Source organism: Biomphalaria glabrata, chromosome 3 (assembly GCF_947242115.1).
Source record: "Biomphalaria glabrata chromosome 3, xgBioGlab47.1, whole genome shotgun sequence".
In the NCBI taxonomy this organism is placed as follows: domain Eukaryota; kingdom Metazoa; phylum Mollusca; class Gastropoda; family Planorbidae; genus Biomphalaria; species Biomphalaria glabrata.
In genome coordinates this window covers 31,353,738-31,371,135 of record NC_074713.1, presented here as the reverse complement: position 1 = coordinate 31,371,135, position 17,398 = coordinate 31,353,738, and the positions used below count along the sequence as shown (strand labels likewise).

General features: G+C 37.6%; 1 protein-coding gene across 2 annotated transcripts in view; it reads right to left on the bottom strand.

The window, feature by feature from the left end:
* Positions 1–11,731: 11,731 nt before the first annotated feature.
* LOC106073787 (uncharacterized) overlaps positions 11,732–17,398 on the bottom strand; it is a 36,514-nt gene continuing 30,847 nt past the window's right edge. For both annotated transcript variants that reach the window (XM_056024533.1, XM_056024534.1), the window contains exon 5: positions 11,732–12,867. In XM_056024533.1, the coding sequence (XP_055880508.1) occupies positions 12,709–12,867 (159 nt within the window). In that variant the 3' untranslated portion in view covers positions 11,732–12,708. The remainder of the gene's footprint in view (positions 12,868–17,398) is intronic.

The following is a 17,398-nucleotide window of genomic DNA, read 5'->3' as shown; positions in this document are numbered from 1 at the left end:
GGGCTTCATTTTCCCAGAGACTTCAGTTACAAATGATGTCATATCTGCTTCTGGTACATTGGTGTGCTTGCGTTGGGCTTGTATCTTCATTTCGTCGATGGCCTTCTCCACTGCGTCGACCCTCTGATTCAACTGCTCGTCAATGTTTGTGATTCTCTCCTCCACAGCATGTATGCGTTGGTTCATCGCCAATAACTCCGTTTTGATTCCCGAGTCCATCGTGTCTATCTTGGTGTCCATGGCATCTATCTTGTAATTGGTGTTTTCTAGCCCATCGGATAGAACCGATCTCCTCACGAACAGCTGCCATCTGTACCTGCATGATACTGGAACTGGTTCTCTGTTGCTGCATGCTACTGGTGAGCTGTTCCAGCAAGTCCGGTTCGACTTCAAAAAGATATGTGTCCGGATCTTCTTTTTCCTTCACCCGAAGGCGTGCTTGTAAGGTTCATTGTTTCCGCTCGTCTTCAGATCTCGATTACGGAGCTCTTGCCTCAGTTCCTTCACAAGGAGTTGATCTAGCGTTTTCGTAGTAGCCATTGCAGATCCCACTTCTGACACCTGTGTTACGAATCTCCCTATCCAGGCTCGCTGCAAATGGTACCAAACGACACCACCAACTTAAAGAACTTGACAACTCTGGGCTTCAAAGTAACGTAATAGTTTAATGTCAATAAATAACAGCCAACACTGTACAATTGGCAGCACGTCACACAAGACTGTACAAATATCTCTCCGCCGTAACAACTCTTGCACTGGTCTCTCTGTCTCGTCTCGGACTTGTACTGAGCCGTTGTAACGAACTGTAGATCGGGAAGTTGTGACTGACTAGTCTCTGATACCTTTGCTCTTTATATAGGGTCCCTGCTGGCCTTCTAGAACCGGGCAGAACGTCGCAACAATTCTCGTGACGCTCCTGAGCTGTGTTCACGACGCCGATCCTTCCCGTCATGTTGAAACTCGTTTCGGCGGACCGTCGTAACTCGTCACGCTCGACCGCTCATCTAGCGCTGGCCTGGGGCGATTGGCGTTGGCTGACTACACACACACACACCACCTCCATCTGTGCCACCACCAGGTTTATAACAATATGTAGGAAGGATAATTGGACATTTGATGATGGTCCTTGGTCATTGTGCTTATTCTATGACATTCAACAAATTATCTGTATCATTTAAACTAGTATAAGAGCACGGGTATGCTATTCTGCATCAAAGTGTCGCCCATGTGGAAACTTGAGGAGGTAGACTAGACTAGGCTAAATGAATAGCAAATACCCATGGGAGTGTCCAAGGGTACGCAAGAGTGAACCCATTGCACTGACGGAGTTGAAAAAGAACTCTCACGACCCTTGTTCATTGTCTAGCCCATGCGTCGGAGGCCAATTTTGTCGGAAATAGCAATAGGCATTGACTTGGGTCTCTTCCAAACAGAACTGTGGTTCAAGCAGTTTTTTTTTTTACTGTTTGACGCACAAACAGTTTTTTTTTTTCAAACAGAGCTCGAAGAGCCTTCGGTTCAGCTCTTAGACGATTTTGACGGATCAGACATGGGCGTTCGCAGAGGGATTCAAGGTGGTGATCTGGACCGAAACTGAACAATTTTAGCAACATCAACTGGTTCAACTTTTAAATTGTGTTGCTTCCTTTTGTTTTTTTAAAGTAGTCTAAGAGGGATGGCTACAAAACTCGGTCCTTTTCCATTGTACGCTTTATTATTGGCTTTGAATTCTTTGAATTCTTTGCACTATTAATGGTAATGAATGTTAACCTTGACAATGTTTTCAATTGGAGATGAATATATATAAATATATATATATATATATTTAATTTACTTTCAAGAGATGCTTTCAGGAGATGCTTTTCAGCTGTTTTGTGTCTTTTCTCTGTGTTCGGTGTCAAGCGATCGATAAAATAGGATAACCATGTCCACCATTCTATTTTGTACAAATTATAAGAAATTATTCAAATTTTTTTCTGATGTTCTTCACAGTAGTCCGACTGAAAACATTGATTTGTATCAACTTGTATGCGAATGGCTTCAGAACAATTACAGCTGGATATAACAGAAATTTTGAATAATTTTTAGATGTGAGATGTGAGGCGTGGCACTAATTTTTATCAAACATTCTCCACAATTTTGCATCCCCTGTAAAAAAAAAGGGATAACAATTCCTATATCAGTACCAATAACACAAGCCAATGAAATACATAATCGATTGGGGAAAACAAACCCTTCCTCAATTCGAGGACCTAAGTAAAAACCAGGAAAATATAAATTAATTTTAGTAGTCCAGCTATTTTTTTTTCCGATGAATGAGTCTGATTTGCTTGGAAATTTTCACACAATATAATATTAAATTAAATTTGGCCTATTCAGTAGGATTTCCCACATACAGCTTATGACTTAAAACAAAAGTTCTTTTTTATGCCGATAGAGGATAAAATAAATGCTTATATGAGATAAACATTTCGCAAAACTTCTAATCTTGTGATGTTATTGTATAGGGCTCCAAATACATTTAATGTCCAATAAATTAAATGAAAACCTCGCAGCAATCTCGAACTTCAATGGCATGTTTTATTTCGTTGAATGCCTCATGGCTGAAACGTTTTAATATTTCACCCTTGCAGCAAGGCTCAAAGAAAGTAAAACTTGCTGATTCAGCAAAGTCGCTCAAGTCTTTCTCTAATCATGTTATAAAGACTTTAGGAGCAGTGGTGCTAACTTTGAAAAATAATATCCAAAGGTGAAAGCAAGGTTTGAGGTAGTAGACATTAGCCAAGAACATTTTGAGTGGTGACACAGCAGAATGTTTAGGACTACTACAACGGATAGACAGCATAGAATCCAAGGCAGAAGACGAGTTACAAAGAGAATTTCTTGAAATGCTGAAAACAACTGGAACTCTGCCATGAGAATACAAGATTCAGTTAGAGGAAAAGGAGTTATCCATTCACCACGTCGCTCAATAAAGTTGAAGAAGTTAGTAAGAAACTTACTAAATGGGTTAGCTCCATAGTTGTTTCGTTCAGGAATGACAATGTTAGAATATGTATTGATCCAAAAGATCACAATAAAGCAATCAGACGGGAACATCACCCGGTGAAAACTATTGAAGATGTGATCACTAATATTCCTGGTTCGAAGATATTCTCAGTTCTATATGCCAAGTATTATGCAAATAAAGCTTGAACGTGAATCTTCTTTTCTCACAACTCTGGGAAGATATAAATAGTTACGATTATCTTTTGTTATTAAATCAGCGCCAGAAGAGTCAAGCAGATGCTCCAATATGAAAATTTCTAAAAGATGACATAGAATTTCAATGGAATCAAGAACAAAACCCTCCAGTTTTGGCATATTAAAAGAAAATTACTTGTAATGACAAATAAGGGTTTCAACTTCTGAAATCTAGACGAGAACAATGTAACGTATTGTTGTATTATGTATATATGTTTTCAACATATTGTTGAAAATCTAAGGCAGGCGAAAAGTATTAGGTAATAATAAGCTATCAACAGTTGGTCTTCCGCTATCAAGACAAGATGCAGGTTGATGCAGGTTGATGCATTAGTTGAAGCTGGCTGGGTCTAATGTCTTTTCTACTTAATACTAGAACAGACCACCGAACTTCCAAACAGTTCACTAGTATCACACAGGAGCCCCAGACTGATAAGACTCCCATAACTTCAGCCGGATCTACAAAAGTCCTTCTTCCTATTTTAACATGTCTTCTACTCCTAGTGTTGAATAGTGCTCTGATGCGCACCATCAGCTGTAGTGATTAAGTTGATGCAGGCTGGGGTTTATCGGTTGGAGCGACAACGGGCATATATTGCCATCTCGATCGAGTCATCTGCGTATGTCTTTTTCACCTGCCTTTGGTTAAGGGGACGTCGTTTTCGTTTTCTGATCATTCTCTTAATCACCACCGACGGCAGCCATATGCCAAGAAGCATGTGGATGTCATGGCTCTGGTCATCAAGACTGCTACACGTTGCTTCAGCAGAATATCTCGGTGAATGCTTTGCAATTTAGCCGGATGCCCCAGGAGGTCAGGTTATCAAACAGATCACCAAACCCAGAAGCATCTGGAAGACTTGCCTGAGAAGCACGTGAGTAACTTCCAATGAGCAAAAGTTTATCAGCTGCAGCATCGTCTGAGTTCTTCTAACCACCTTCAGGGCTTCAGCGCTTGTTGGGTCCAGACATTGTTGGCAAGTCTTCTGGTACTTGCACACTACCTGTAAGCTTCCGTCAGCATAGATCTCGTAGAAAGCCTGAGTGTCGGCAGCAGGAATCTCGTTGTCATAATAAGGTCTGTGCTCATTGTGATATTCACATCAATCGTCAGGCTTCTTGTCGTGAGAGCAACGCTTGCACAACTCGTTATCAAAGTCATGGACAGTGATATTAACAGCGTCTCCGTTGAGTAACGGATCGTTTATTCTTCTCGACATGGTAGCCATCACTTCATCTGTCTTGTTCAGCAGGCCATCAACAAATAGTTAGACGGACTTCCGATATCAAGTAACAAGGGTAACAAGGAGGTCTCGTTCTAATACTAGAACAGACAACAAACACCCAGTGTTCCAAACAGTTCACTAGAATCACACAGGACAGCACTAAGCCTCAGACTGTTCAGACTCCTATAACTCAGCTATTAATGTCATAGGTTATGGATGTACCGTCATTTTAGAAAGAATAAAAAAAAGAAAGAATAAAAAAAAAATTAAAGCGAATCTTATTTTAAATTGTGGAAAAAAAGTGACTGTCGTTCGGATGATCTAGGGTTTATACAGCATCAATGTTATTTGTTTTCCAGCTGAATTTATTTTAAAAAAATATAAACATGATACTTAACTTAAGGATGCAACAACCTTTTATTAGTAATGATCGCAAAGATTATCGTTTAGATGACACAAGTAATAACGGCTAAGACCGATAGCAGAAAAAATTATATCAGAACAATAGGTCGCAGTACAACAGAACAAATCATACAACTCAGATTACTCGGTGAAAAATACCTCGAACACCAAGAGAATCTTTTCCCATGTCTAAAATTGATTTCAAGAAAGCTTTTGATCGAGTATGGCATGGGGTACTGGGCGACAATGGAAAAGTACAACATAAATAAAAACATACACCAGTGCGATGTACTTCAATATTCAATAACCACAGTTGGAGTAAGACAAGGCTGTCTTCTTTCACCACTTTTCAATATCCACCATGAAAGGATAATGGAAGATGCTCTCGAGGGCTATGAATGTACTGCAAGCATTGGAAAAAGAACTAGGCCTTGCGCTTCGCCCAGCAGGGACATACGAAGAACTAACTGACTTGATGCGCATAGACAAGACGTTCGCAGCATATGGTATGCAAATGTGCCGAAAAAAACAACAAAATGACCAAAAGCCAAGAGCTTTAAAATAGACATCAGTATTGGAGGTAAAAAAAAAACAAGTGTCAGTAGTTTCAAATACCTCGGAGCTTATCGTCTCAGATGAGCATGGCATAAATGGCACAGTCCGCAGTAGTACTAGCGAAACTCAAAACAATATGGAAAGACAAAAGGCATAGTCCTCGATACCAAAAGCAGACTGATGTACTCCTTTGTCATGGCCATATTTTACATGCTTGTGAGTCTGACACTGACTGCAGAGCTAGAATGGAGGATCCTAGCACATAGAATTGGGATGCTACAGAAGTATCCTAGACAAATTCCTAGATATATTTAAAGACAGCATCACCTTCCTTCAGGGAACAGTACCAGGAAAAAGAAGGCAGACTAAGAAAGAATAAGAGAGTGGACGGCTCAGCCATTGAAAGAGGTTCTAACTAAGGCAAAAGACAGGAGGAATGGAGAAAGACGGTCGACAAATCTTTCATGGTGCCCCAATGGTACAGACTAAGGGACAGGTAAACGTAAAAAAAAAAAAAAAAACACTTTCCCTCAACCCACAGATTCAAAATGAGATAAACGACCTGCAGTACCAAAAGTACTAAAAGAGATCCAATCTGCACCCTTTTTATCTATCATGAAAAAAAAATTAAAAGTTGATTAGATAAAGCATTATTTTCCGAAATTTTGTGAGCTCCGATGACATCCAAAGGATGTTATTTATAGTTGTTTTTTTAATATATATTCGTGAGAACCAGAAGTCAGCAGCATTGGCTGAACAAATACTCCAAGAAATACAAAATCACCATCTTTCTTTAAATTACTTGCGAGGCCAAGGCAATGATGGTTTTCCAATATGAGCGTAAAGTACATTAGCAGTCTGGCTCTGTTCTAGCAAAAGCAGCCGCTTTTGCATTATGTTCATTCTGTTAAAAGTACTTCATTGTTCTTCATTATCCATGCTAAGCCATTGAATACTACTGTGGTACCAAAATGTTTTGTTTCCAAATCTTCAAGAACTTCTCGGAACTGCCTAGCTCTGATAAGTTTGATCACTGAGATATAACGATATAATAATAATAATATAAACTTTCACTTTATTTTACCGTTGTTTATGTTACTTTAAACCTTTCTTGCCTCTTTATCATGTGATCAGAATCAGGTTTCAATAGTTTGTTTAGAAATTTAAAATTATTTATTTTTAATACCTTTGCATTTTTATATGTATAATCTGTAGGCACAACTTTCTGTTGGTGTCCGAGGGCGCATAAAACACTCCGGCGGGCCGCATGTGGCTTCATTTTTTTCTTCTTGCCCTACTTTGCTTTGTTTCTGCTCATAGGAGCAGAAAACTTTGAACTTTGAAACATTGTTCTCTTTTTTTTTTGTGTCAATTTGAAACACCCTTTAAAACTAACATTTCCATTGCCACGCATTCCGATTTCCTGCTCGAGGAAGTATTCCTCCTTAAAGTGCCCTGGCAATAAGCTGGGCCGTATGACCCTAACCCTAACCCTAACCGTATGAAACACGTCCACAATTGTCCCCGGAGTTGGGGACACTCGAACAAAATATGCGACTGTTTCGAGTCATAGTTCTGACGGGACTCATAGATGTAAATTCCTTGGGCTGAAAATCTGTTTTTCATTTGGCCTTCGATAAAAGATGGTAATAATTATCAATTCTGAGGTACAAAACACCAAAGCTTCCAACTCCAATGAAATCTGTTTCTGAAGCAGCAGTCTGCAAATTTCAACCAGTTAATAAGGATTGTGAATTTCAAAACTGGACCTCTACCTTTTACTAAATGGTTCTGTATAATAGTTTTCACATGTAGACGTTACTGACAACTGACACATACTGTCTATGAAGATCTATCTTTTCAGCCCTTTGGATAGAATACAATCTTTATTTCCACAAACTGCAAATTGATTTCCGTTTTGTTAAAACAAATCATTATTTAGTCAAAATGGAAATTTCTTTAATGGTAACTGCTTGTTCATTTTTTTTTTAAATAAATTATTGAAGTGTAATATCATATTTATCTACAAAATTACTTTCTGCAATTGAATGAAATTTGTAAATATAATCTAAATACTTTACAATGTAAAAAAAGAAAATTAAGAAATTATTATTTTTTCTTGATTTTTTCTTAATTGAATTATAAATTATTATTCTTTGTTTTTCAAAATTCAAGAATTCCATGGATTTTTTAGTTAACAAGCAAACAAATTTCCAATAAAGATGCCATGTCAGGACTTGAGTTCTGGTCAGCCTGTTAACTGTAGAGGAGAAGGGGGGCAATTCAGGTTGTTGACTTCAAAACTGTTATTGTTTTGGATTCTTTTACTTGGTGAGATGTTTTTTTTTTAATGGAATGTAACTCATGATAAAGTGGTGTGGTTTTGTTCCTAGTCCAGGACAGTTGGACTTTTGAATATAGATAGAGTTGAAGTGTAGACTCTAACTATTCTCTGTATAGTCATTATTCAGTCTATGGCAGTGATGCCAAACCATCGGCACAAAATGTAGTGGAAAAAAGTTGAAAAAATTATTTTTTTCTGTTAGGATTCTAGCTTTGTCTTTGATAACTTTCATTCTAATCTATTTTCTTGTAATATTCATATTAATTTTCTTTTCTATAAGAATACCAGTTGTTGTTTTTTTCGGTGACAAGAATTGACAGTTGTTTTAGAGTCTTGGACAATACCGCGGCTGTCTACAGCTAGCCGTATTCTTGACATCTCATGTGTGTAACCGTGACCTCCGTGTCGAAGGTGCCGGTGTAACACTGCACATCTTTTCTACATCATTTTGGTTCGTGTACTTTTTGATATCAACATGATTGGTGCCGTTTCGTGTAGCATTTGCACGTTAATGAAATGGGAGAGCTGAAGAAACGAAAATTGGATGTTGAAACTTCCAAGAAAAGTGGACACATTTTTTATCTGTAAAATGTGACTGTTTTTAAGGAACATAGCATAAAAGGCATTGTAAAACAAACCATTACAAAAATATAGTGGCATTGTTGGTTTGAGTCGCCAAGAAAAGATCGCAAAGCTATGACTAGAGTTGAGCGATTGACGAAAATATTTACTAAGAAGTTAAGAGAATGAGTCGACTGTAATGGAGGCTACAGAGTTGCTCACATTAACAAGAGAAATGAAACATAAAAGTGAGCTTGCTAGCAGTGATGGAATAAAATCGGCCTGAAAAAAATGAAGCTGTCAGCGTTTCTGGCAAGACAATGACAATAGTAGACGATGTTGGTGAAAATCTCCATTCAAAACTAAATGACAGAGCAGTAGATTTCGAAATAATTACTATTGCCGCACCAACTGGAACTGATTGACTTACAAATCCAGATTTCCAGCTTGAGAAATTTCGAACAATAAGGACAATAGATTTCTATGTAGTGTCTACATAAGCCTTGCACATTTCCGAAAAAAAATTGATGGTATGATCACAATGTTTACAAGTACTTGTTCTAGTAGAAAAATTTTTCAGTTATAAGACACTTGAAACCCTTGTTACGTAGTTTAATTATGGTGTAATTAGGCCTATTGGAGCCACTAAATTGTAATGTAACTATTTAAAATGGTTTATTCTCTATTTCATTTTTTGGTATCTTTTTTGTTAATGTGGCCCGCGACACGAGTGTTAGAAATTAAAATGGCCCGCAGGCCGTATAAGATTGAGCATCACTGGTCTATGGGATATTGAGCTGTTAAATTTTAAATGATACTGGATATTTCATTTGTCTGAACTGAGCGTATGTAATAAACATATTATATTTCTGTGAATTAGCATTTTGAATCTTTATTCTGTCGTTATATGTGTCGTTACGGTATTGCCCAGGACTTGGGTACATTTAGTAATCAGCATTGAAGTACACATACGTATATTAGAGAAGAAAAAGAGCCTTGACATGCAATCATGTTAGAAATCTATTATTCTATGACCTAATGTAATTTGATTAGAAATTTTGCAACCTGAAGCAAAATTTTCTTGGATGGGATGACGGGATGGCAGCGGGTAGGGTTAAAACCGGGGACCATCGAAATCACCGAACAACAGATTGCAGTTTCGTCGATTCAATCTGTAAATCATTCGGAAACGAATTTATGATGAAATAAGTGTTTGTGTTTTGAACTTAGGCACAATTTAGGCCATGTCGTGCCCATGATGAAATAAGAAGTAAAGCAGTGTTTTTATGCTTACGACTCCTATCATGGATGAATGCTATTTTCAGAAGCATCATCCAAACAGTCCCTTCTTCAAGCAGCTGTCGTATCCAATGTTAATGTTTTTCCAAATAAATAAAATCCAAAATAGAGAATGTACAAACACTTATAACAATCAATTTTAGATTTCTCCTTCTCCTTGCCTCCATTATAACGTCCCCAAACGCAAACACCGCCCAACAACACAGTAATATCACAACTTTTTTGCATCCTGCAATAGAAAACCTGGTGACACCTTCTTGGCAAACAAAACATTCACATACTTTTAATAGACGCTTCTATACACTGTGACAACTTTTAGGACTTAAATTCTGAAATGCTTAAGTTGTAGACCACCACATCTGGTAAGCAAACAATAAAGACTTCTTTAACAGTTTTCACTACAAACAGAGATATTAAATATATAAATATTATGTCTGGTATTGACGCTGTTTGGGAATAGTAGTGTGTGTCTAACTTTTCAACAACGCTAGACTTGCGGTCAACCGTGACGAGCAGCGATGGTCAACTGCGATGACTGGCGAAGTTTCAAGAAACGTCTTCTATGAAGTCCAGTAGGAATCCCACTGATTGTTAGGTCTTTATCCACAACCAGCCCTGAACATGGGGCTCTCCACCACAGTCCTGTTTGAGATCTCCAAGCAGTGACATCCATAATGACGGCTCAAAATTGGGCCGTACCACGTATACAGCGCGCAGTCGTTCCTGAGCCTCATTCGTTATAAGTGGCCGAGAACAGCGCTAACCATTGGAATATTGCCTCATATTCCTATACTGTAACCACCTCTATTCCGTGTAAAGACCGCCACTCCAATGCTCACGTATGACGGCCCCTTGCGTTGGAACAGTGTGGCGGACTTGTTGGACTGGTGTTTGGGCTAGGAGAAATAAATAAAACAAAAAGCACACCAAGGGAATCTAACAAGGGTGGGCTACTCGTACTTAGCCTATCTAGTTCCACTACTAGACGTCTCCACGGAAGCGCCGCGCTGAGGCGAAGGGTAGCTGGAATCCTCCGTATTTAAATAAACCACGTCGAGTCAAGTTCCGTTGCTGGAAGGCCAGCGGGGACCGTTAATGCTGTAGAACTGATTGATGATTGCATTCGTGACTTGATAAAATACAAATAACCGACATAAAATATTTCGATATTTGCAAAGCCGACGAATAATCAGAGATTGTATGGGGGGGGGAGCGGTTACTTATTACGTTATTATCAAGCATCCCAACTAGGTATAGCTGGGTAGAGGAAGAGATAGTTCTTAAAGGATTAATGGACTAAACTGTTTTAGATGTTTCTTTAGAATTAAAGATTAATAGTCTAACCCAAATATGGGCAAACTACATCCAGAGGGCCAAATCCAGCCCACATATTTTCAATAATAATAAGACTTGTCTTCGAGTCCGAAGATTAGTGAGGAATACAGTATTTCCCGTGGCTGCGCAGCCCCAGCTGTGACCTGCATATTTTGTCACATCCAGGGCAAGCATAACCATTGTCCGCAGGTGGTCAACTTTCCTTGGATGACATAGAAGACAGCACCTGGCTGCATGCGGCATCGGAACGAGACAGCTGGAGGTCACTCACGAAGGCCGCGAGATACACATTTGAGATCAAAAGAAAATCTGCTGCCGAGGACAAACGCAGACGACGAAAAGAAAATCTTTCAATAATAATTAAAAATATATTTCATTCTCAATTTAAGAATTGAAGTTTACAATATCAGATAAACCATTGGAGTAATATTGCGAATTTTTATTTCTAAGCATCTCACAAAGTAGTTTCATGAACACCGAACCTTTTTTTTTCACGCCCCTGAGTGAACCTAGCTCTAATGGGTTCCTGACATTAGTTGGGGAAAAGCTAAATCGGTTGTTGATCTGGTCAACTGACAAGCCTCATTAAAATACATATTTTGCTTGTGGTACTGTTATTTTTAGTATTACCTCTCTATTATTAAAATAAGTTCATATTGTCTTGCTACTTCTAATGTTGCTCTCTATTATTAAAATAAGTTCATATTGTCTTGCTACTTCTAATGTTGGGATTTATAATAAATTTATTAACAACAAAATTGAAAAATAAAATCAAATCTTTTTAATAAAAAATAGACAAAGACTGACAATATCAGTTAATAAAATACATTGGTATAGAATATATATATTTACACATGTTCATTACACCCTATTTAAGATAACGTAATGTGCAATCAAGCATCAAAACTATTTTTTTTTAACTTATATATGAAGTGTAAATTTGTCTTTCCAGTAAGATTTGGGGCAAATCACAACCCAAACAAAATGTAAAAATTAAAATGTAATTGTCATCTTGTTAAATAATTCTATGGAATTTCATAATTTCAAAAACAAATTAACACAAAAATAATTAAGAGAAATGAAACAAAACTAAATAACAATTAAACTTAAATTCTCAAGTTAGTTATTTGTCTAAGCTATTTGACAAACATTGACTAAGACAAAAATAACAATTACCATACTTGAATAAAGTAAGAGAAATATCAATAATGTGTTTGTAGACATTTCTTTTTTTGTACTGGTTTTCTCAATGCACACAAAGAAAATTTAAATGTCAAAATTTTTTTCTATGTTAATATTTTGTATATAATGAATCTAGCAAATGTCAAAAATATAAACAATAACAACTGCTAGTTCATCAGAATAAGTAAATAAAAATGGCCAAATACAAAATTTAAGAAAAAAAAAAAAGAAAATATTTGCAAGAGATTTTCGTCAGAGATTTTGTTAATTAAAAAAAACATGTTATAACTAAAAGATCTTTTTATCACACAAGCATCTTTTAAACTAACAGTACAATGAAAGGGTATTTCCAAGTGTCAGGTAGATGACATGATGTTAGCCATCCAATAACTTCCAACATTATCACTTTATTTAAGGTTCATTGAAGAGTGAAATGAATTTCTAAACTTTTCATTAAGAAACAGAATAAGTTTTTAAATTAAAAAATGTCATTGCCACTAAAACAGTGATAATAATCTGAAATATATGATACACATTTTATACAATGATAATATAAGTCAATTAAATTGAATCACTAGTTATACGAGCTGTATAATCTTCTAAGAACTGTAAAGCTTTACACTTCAGCTGGACATTGGAACCATTTTCCTGCATTATTGGCAACTGTAGAGATAGGAGATCAACTTGTTCAGGATCTGCAGCATTAATGAACACATGGACCTAGAAAACAGAATCCAAAGTATTTGTGAACAACTAATTAGATTTGTGACAGCATAGCTTAAGAAAATAATTTTTTGCGGCCCCCAAAAGGGGAAAAGACGCTATTAGTTTTGTGTGGAATGTCTGTCTGTCTGTCCCTTTTAGATCTCGTAAACTAGAAAAGATAGTGAAAATCCGACATCATAATTTTTAAGCCCATTCAAAGTTCGGGTGCAACGGCTACTTTTTTTTTTTCTGAAAGTGAAAAATCTCTTTTAAATCACTTATACAAGCAGTTTTTTCATAAAAATACACCACTTTTACAACTATTCACTATTAATAGTAACAAACACGGGAGGCTCCTTAGTAGGGGCAATGACTTATCACCATATTTTTAACATATTTATGCAAACGATTTCAGATTTTTTGTAAAAAAAATATTTTTTTTTACATTTTTATTGCTAAGTTAAGTAAGTTCTGTTATACTAACTACTACATTTACACACAAAAATGTTTACTTTTCTTAAAAGAGAAAAAATCTATTTAGTATGTATATAAGTTGGACATTATTTAAAACAACAATTAATAAGTAGTTTTTCATATTATCACATGAACTGCATTGTTACCCCATTGCAATAGGACACTGAACTAAAGGATTTTTTTTATTTACGGAAATGTTTTTTTCTTAAGGAATAAGAGATTGTCCCTTTACAAAACAATTAGAGCAACTATACATTCATTATAAGACATTAGTTAGACCAGGTTCACATCTAACTTCATATTCACTTTCACCTAGCCTTTGGTCTGTGGACCGCTGGGGCACCACACAAGATCCGTCAACCTTCTTTCTCCATTCTTCTCTATCATTTGTCTTTGATAGAATTTCATTCTGATGTTCTTTCTGAAAATATTGAAACCTGCCTTTTTACCTGCCAGAATGGACCACTTCGGGGGCCGATTTTGAGTTTGGGTCTCCACACAAACTGTCTTTGTAATCTTGTTTTTTTTAAAGGTATTTAACATGAAGGCATTGCTTAAACCAATATTTAAGTAAAGAAACACATCCTGGATTTAATTTTAGTCTAAATAATTATATTACACCACTATTCCATTGCGGTAAGCATTTTTTTCTAATAATAAAAAAAAAAAAAAACATGACAGCACTGCTCTGCATTTTGTAAATTTTTGAAAACATTTGATTTTACAAGCTGAATGGCAAGTTTGGCAAACTTATTTCATCAAATAAAATTAGTAAAATTAGCCATCTTGTCAATATATTTTTTTTGTTAATACTTTATTTAGTTTCATTATTTCCAGTTTTGATTACAAGAAATATAGCTATCCTGGCAAACTTTTGTAAAAAAAGTAAATTTGTACAATAAATAAGAAATCATCATATTAATTAAGGATAATTAACTATTGGATTGCATTAAAAAGATTAAAACTCCCTCTTGCAGACTGCCACGCCATATCCATAATCCTGGCACTTAACGCACTTAATGGGGTTAGGTATGTAGGGCCTCACTGGCACTTGTAGGTATACTGCCTTCAAATACTCTGGTGGTGTCTTAGATCCAAATGTGAGGATAATAGTGGCAGTTTTTTACCTCCTCACCATCCCTACGCCTGGTAATGTGCACGGCATGGGTGATTCCTTCAATTCCCTCCTCTATTTCTTTCTCAAAACATTCCAGCAGGTCTATAGAGCTGATTACACCTCTGCTGGTGTTCAGACTCTTGTGTGGCATGACTTCCAAATAGAGATCAGATTCTTATGGATGGCAGAAGTCCATCAGAGTGTATCTTGCTATCAACTTCTACAAGACGTTCAGACGATTTGTCAGGCATTTTCTCCTCTTCTGTGCACCTGACCACCAGAAATGATGGTCAGATAGCAGAGCTTTTTGTGTCCTCCTCCTTTTTTTCTTCCATTCTTCGTTTCTTGCACAGACATAAATCTGGGAAAAATTGTTTTTTTTTTCTCTGTTGTCCCTAGACAATTATGGTTGTGTGAGTTTAAGTTTTGAGTTTAGGCACATCGGCACAATTTAGGCCATGTCGTGCCCGTAATCCTTTAAGGATCACTCTCATAACAAGGGCTAACTTCTATACAGTTAAATCATTAAAAACAAGGTCTATTCACAGTTAAAATAGTAAAGGTAGTAAAAATTTAATAATTTGGTAAAAATCTCCTGCAGTTCCCTAAAGTGGACTTGTAGTATGCTTGGGTCTGTATTTTCTTTTTTGAAATTAAGGAGGGATAAATTTAATTTAGGTTTATTCATTAGCCAAGGAGGATTCTGAGGGGTTTCTATTTTAGAGATTTGGTCAATGGGTGGGGTTAAATTTTGGATGGGTTCTCTCATTCGAAGGCCCAACGGCTGTATGACGTTAGGCCTTCGATTGTATAATTCTACCTCTGTGGGGTTAAATATGGAGTCAAAAGCAGGGTTTGTGGGGTTGGATTTTAGCTTGACTATATACTGCATTGCAAGCTTTTTCATTCTTATATCCATGGGGAGTTCTCCAGCCTCCACATGGAGACTTGGGATAGGTGATGTACGAAACGCGCCGAGACAGAGACGCAGGGCAGCATTTTGTATTGGTTCCAGTATTTTTAGGTACGACTTCCTTGCTGCTCCATATATTATGGATCCGTAGTCTAGCTTGGATCGAATTAGACCGATAGAGCAGCAGCAAGGTATCTCTGTCAGCTCCCCAGTCCGTATGGCTGAGTACTCTTAGTATGTTTAATGACTTTTGGCATTTCTTCTTAAGTTCCTTAATGTGGGGGAGAAAATTAAATTTGGAATCTAAGGTGAGGCCTAAAAATTTTGTAGTTTTCACGACAGGGATCTTCTTTTTGTGTATAAATAGTTCAGGGTCTGGGTGGAGTCCCCTTAGATTACAAAAATGCATACTAACTGTTTTGGAGTCTGAGAATTTGAAACCATTATAGTTTGCCCAACCCTGAATTTTGTTTAAACATAACTGTAATTTCCTTTCTAAGGTGTTCATGTTTTTCCCATAAGTAAGAATCGACATACAAAGAGCACTCTATGCCAGGGGACAGCGCATTTATGATGCTATTTATTTTAATGTTGAACAGGGTGACTGACAGAATGCTGCCCTGGGGTACACCCATTTCCTGGTCATGAGTGTCAGAAGCGGAGTTGCCCACTCGGACCTGAAATTTTCGATCTTTCAGGAATTCCTCCACAAAACGGGGGAGGTGTCCCTTAAGCCCCATAAGCGCCAGGTCACGTAGAATGCCATGTTTCCAGGTTGTGTCATAGGCCTTTTCTATATCGAAGAATACAGCTACTAGATGTTCTCTTCTGAGTAATGCATTTCTAATATAAGCTTCCAGCCTTACCAGGTGGTCAGTTGTTGTCCGCCCCTGCCGGAATCCGCACTGGTAGTTTGAGATCACTTTATTCCTTTCCAGGTACCAGACCAGCCTACTGTTAATCATTCTTTCCATGGTTTTGCAGATGCAGCTTGTTAGTGCTATTGGTCGATAGTTAGCTGGGTCAGAGCCGTCTCTTCCCGGTTTAGGTATCGGTATAACTGTGGCTTTCCTCCAGCTGTTTGGGAAAGCGCCTGTTTGCCACACACAGTTATAGACCCCTAGCAGGACTGCCAATGAGATTTCGGGAAGGTGCTTGAGGAACTGGTAATGGATTTCGTCTTCTCCAGGCGCTGTGTCATGTGACTTGTCCAGCGATTCCCTCAGTTCCTCAAGCGAGAACGGTTTGTTGTAGTCTTCATTGTTCTCTGACCTGAAATCAATGGGGTGTCTTTACTCCCTGGTTTTGACTTTTTGGAACTCTGGCGTGTAGTGTGCAGTGGATGACTTTTCTGCTATTGAGGATGCAAGGTAGTCAGCTATTTCTCTGGGGGACGTGACAGTTCGTCCTTGGTTTTTCAAATGCCCTATTGCATTTGATTCTTTCCCTTTGATTCGCCTTACTGCCTTCCAAACTGCTCTAGCAGAAGTTTTGGCATCCAGACTGCCGACAAAACTTCTCCAGGAATTCCTTTAAGCTGACCGTATGGTTTGTCTAGCCTTTTCTCTAGCTATCCTGAATAGCTTTAGGTTTTCCTGGGAAGGATTCTTTATAAATGCAGCCAGTCGTTTTTTCCTATCACCAATAGCACTTTTGCAAGCTGTATCAAACCATGGTTTGCTAGGCCGTTTTGGATTTGCAGAGGTTAGGGGTACAACTTTCCTGGCTATACTTAGTAGCTTGCTAGCAAAGGTATCAGCTGGGTTCTGTTCATGGAGGATATTTTCTGTGATATCCTCAGAGCATCTTTTTTGGAATTGTTCCCAATCGGCCTTATTCAGTTTCCACCGCTGAGGTCGTCCCAATGAAGGGAGATTGTTAGTAATGATGATTGGGAAGTGATCACTTCCCCGTAGATCATTGCTAACTGACCATTTAAAATCGTCCAGAAGTCCGGGGACGCATACGGTGAGGTCAATGCATGTGAATGATCCAGTTCCTGGGTGCAAGTAGGTCGGTGATGCATCATTAAGTATGCATAA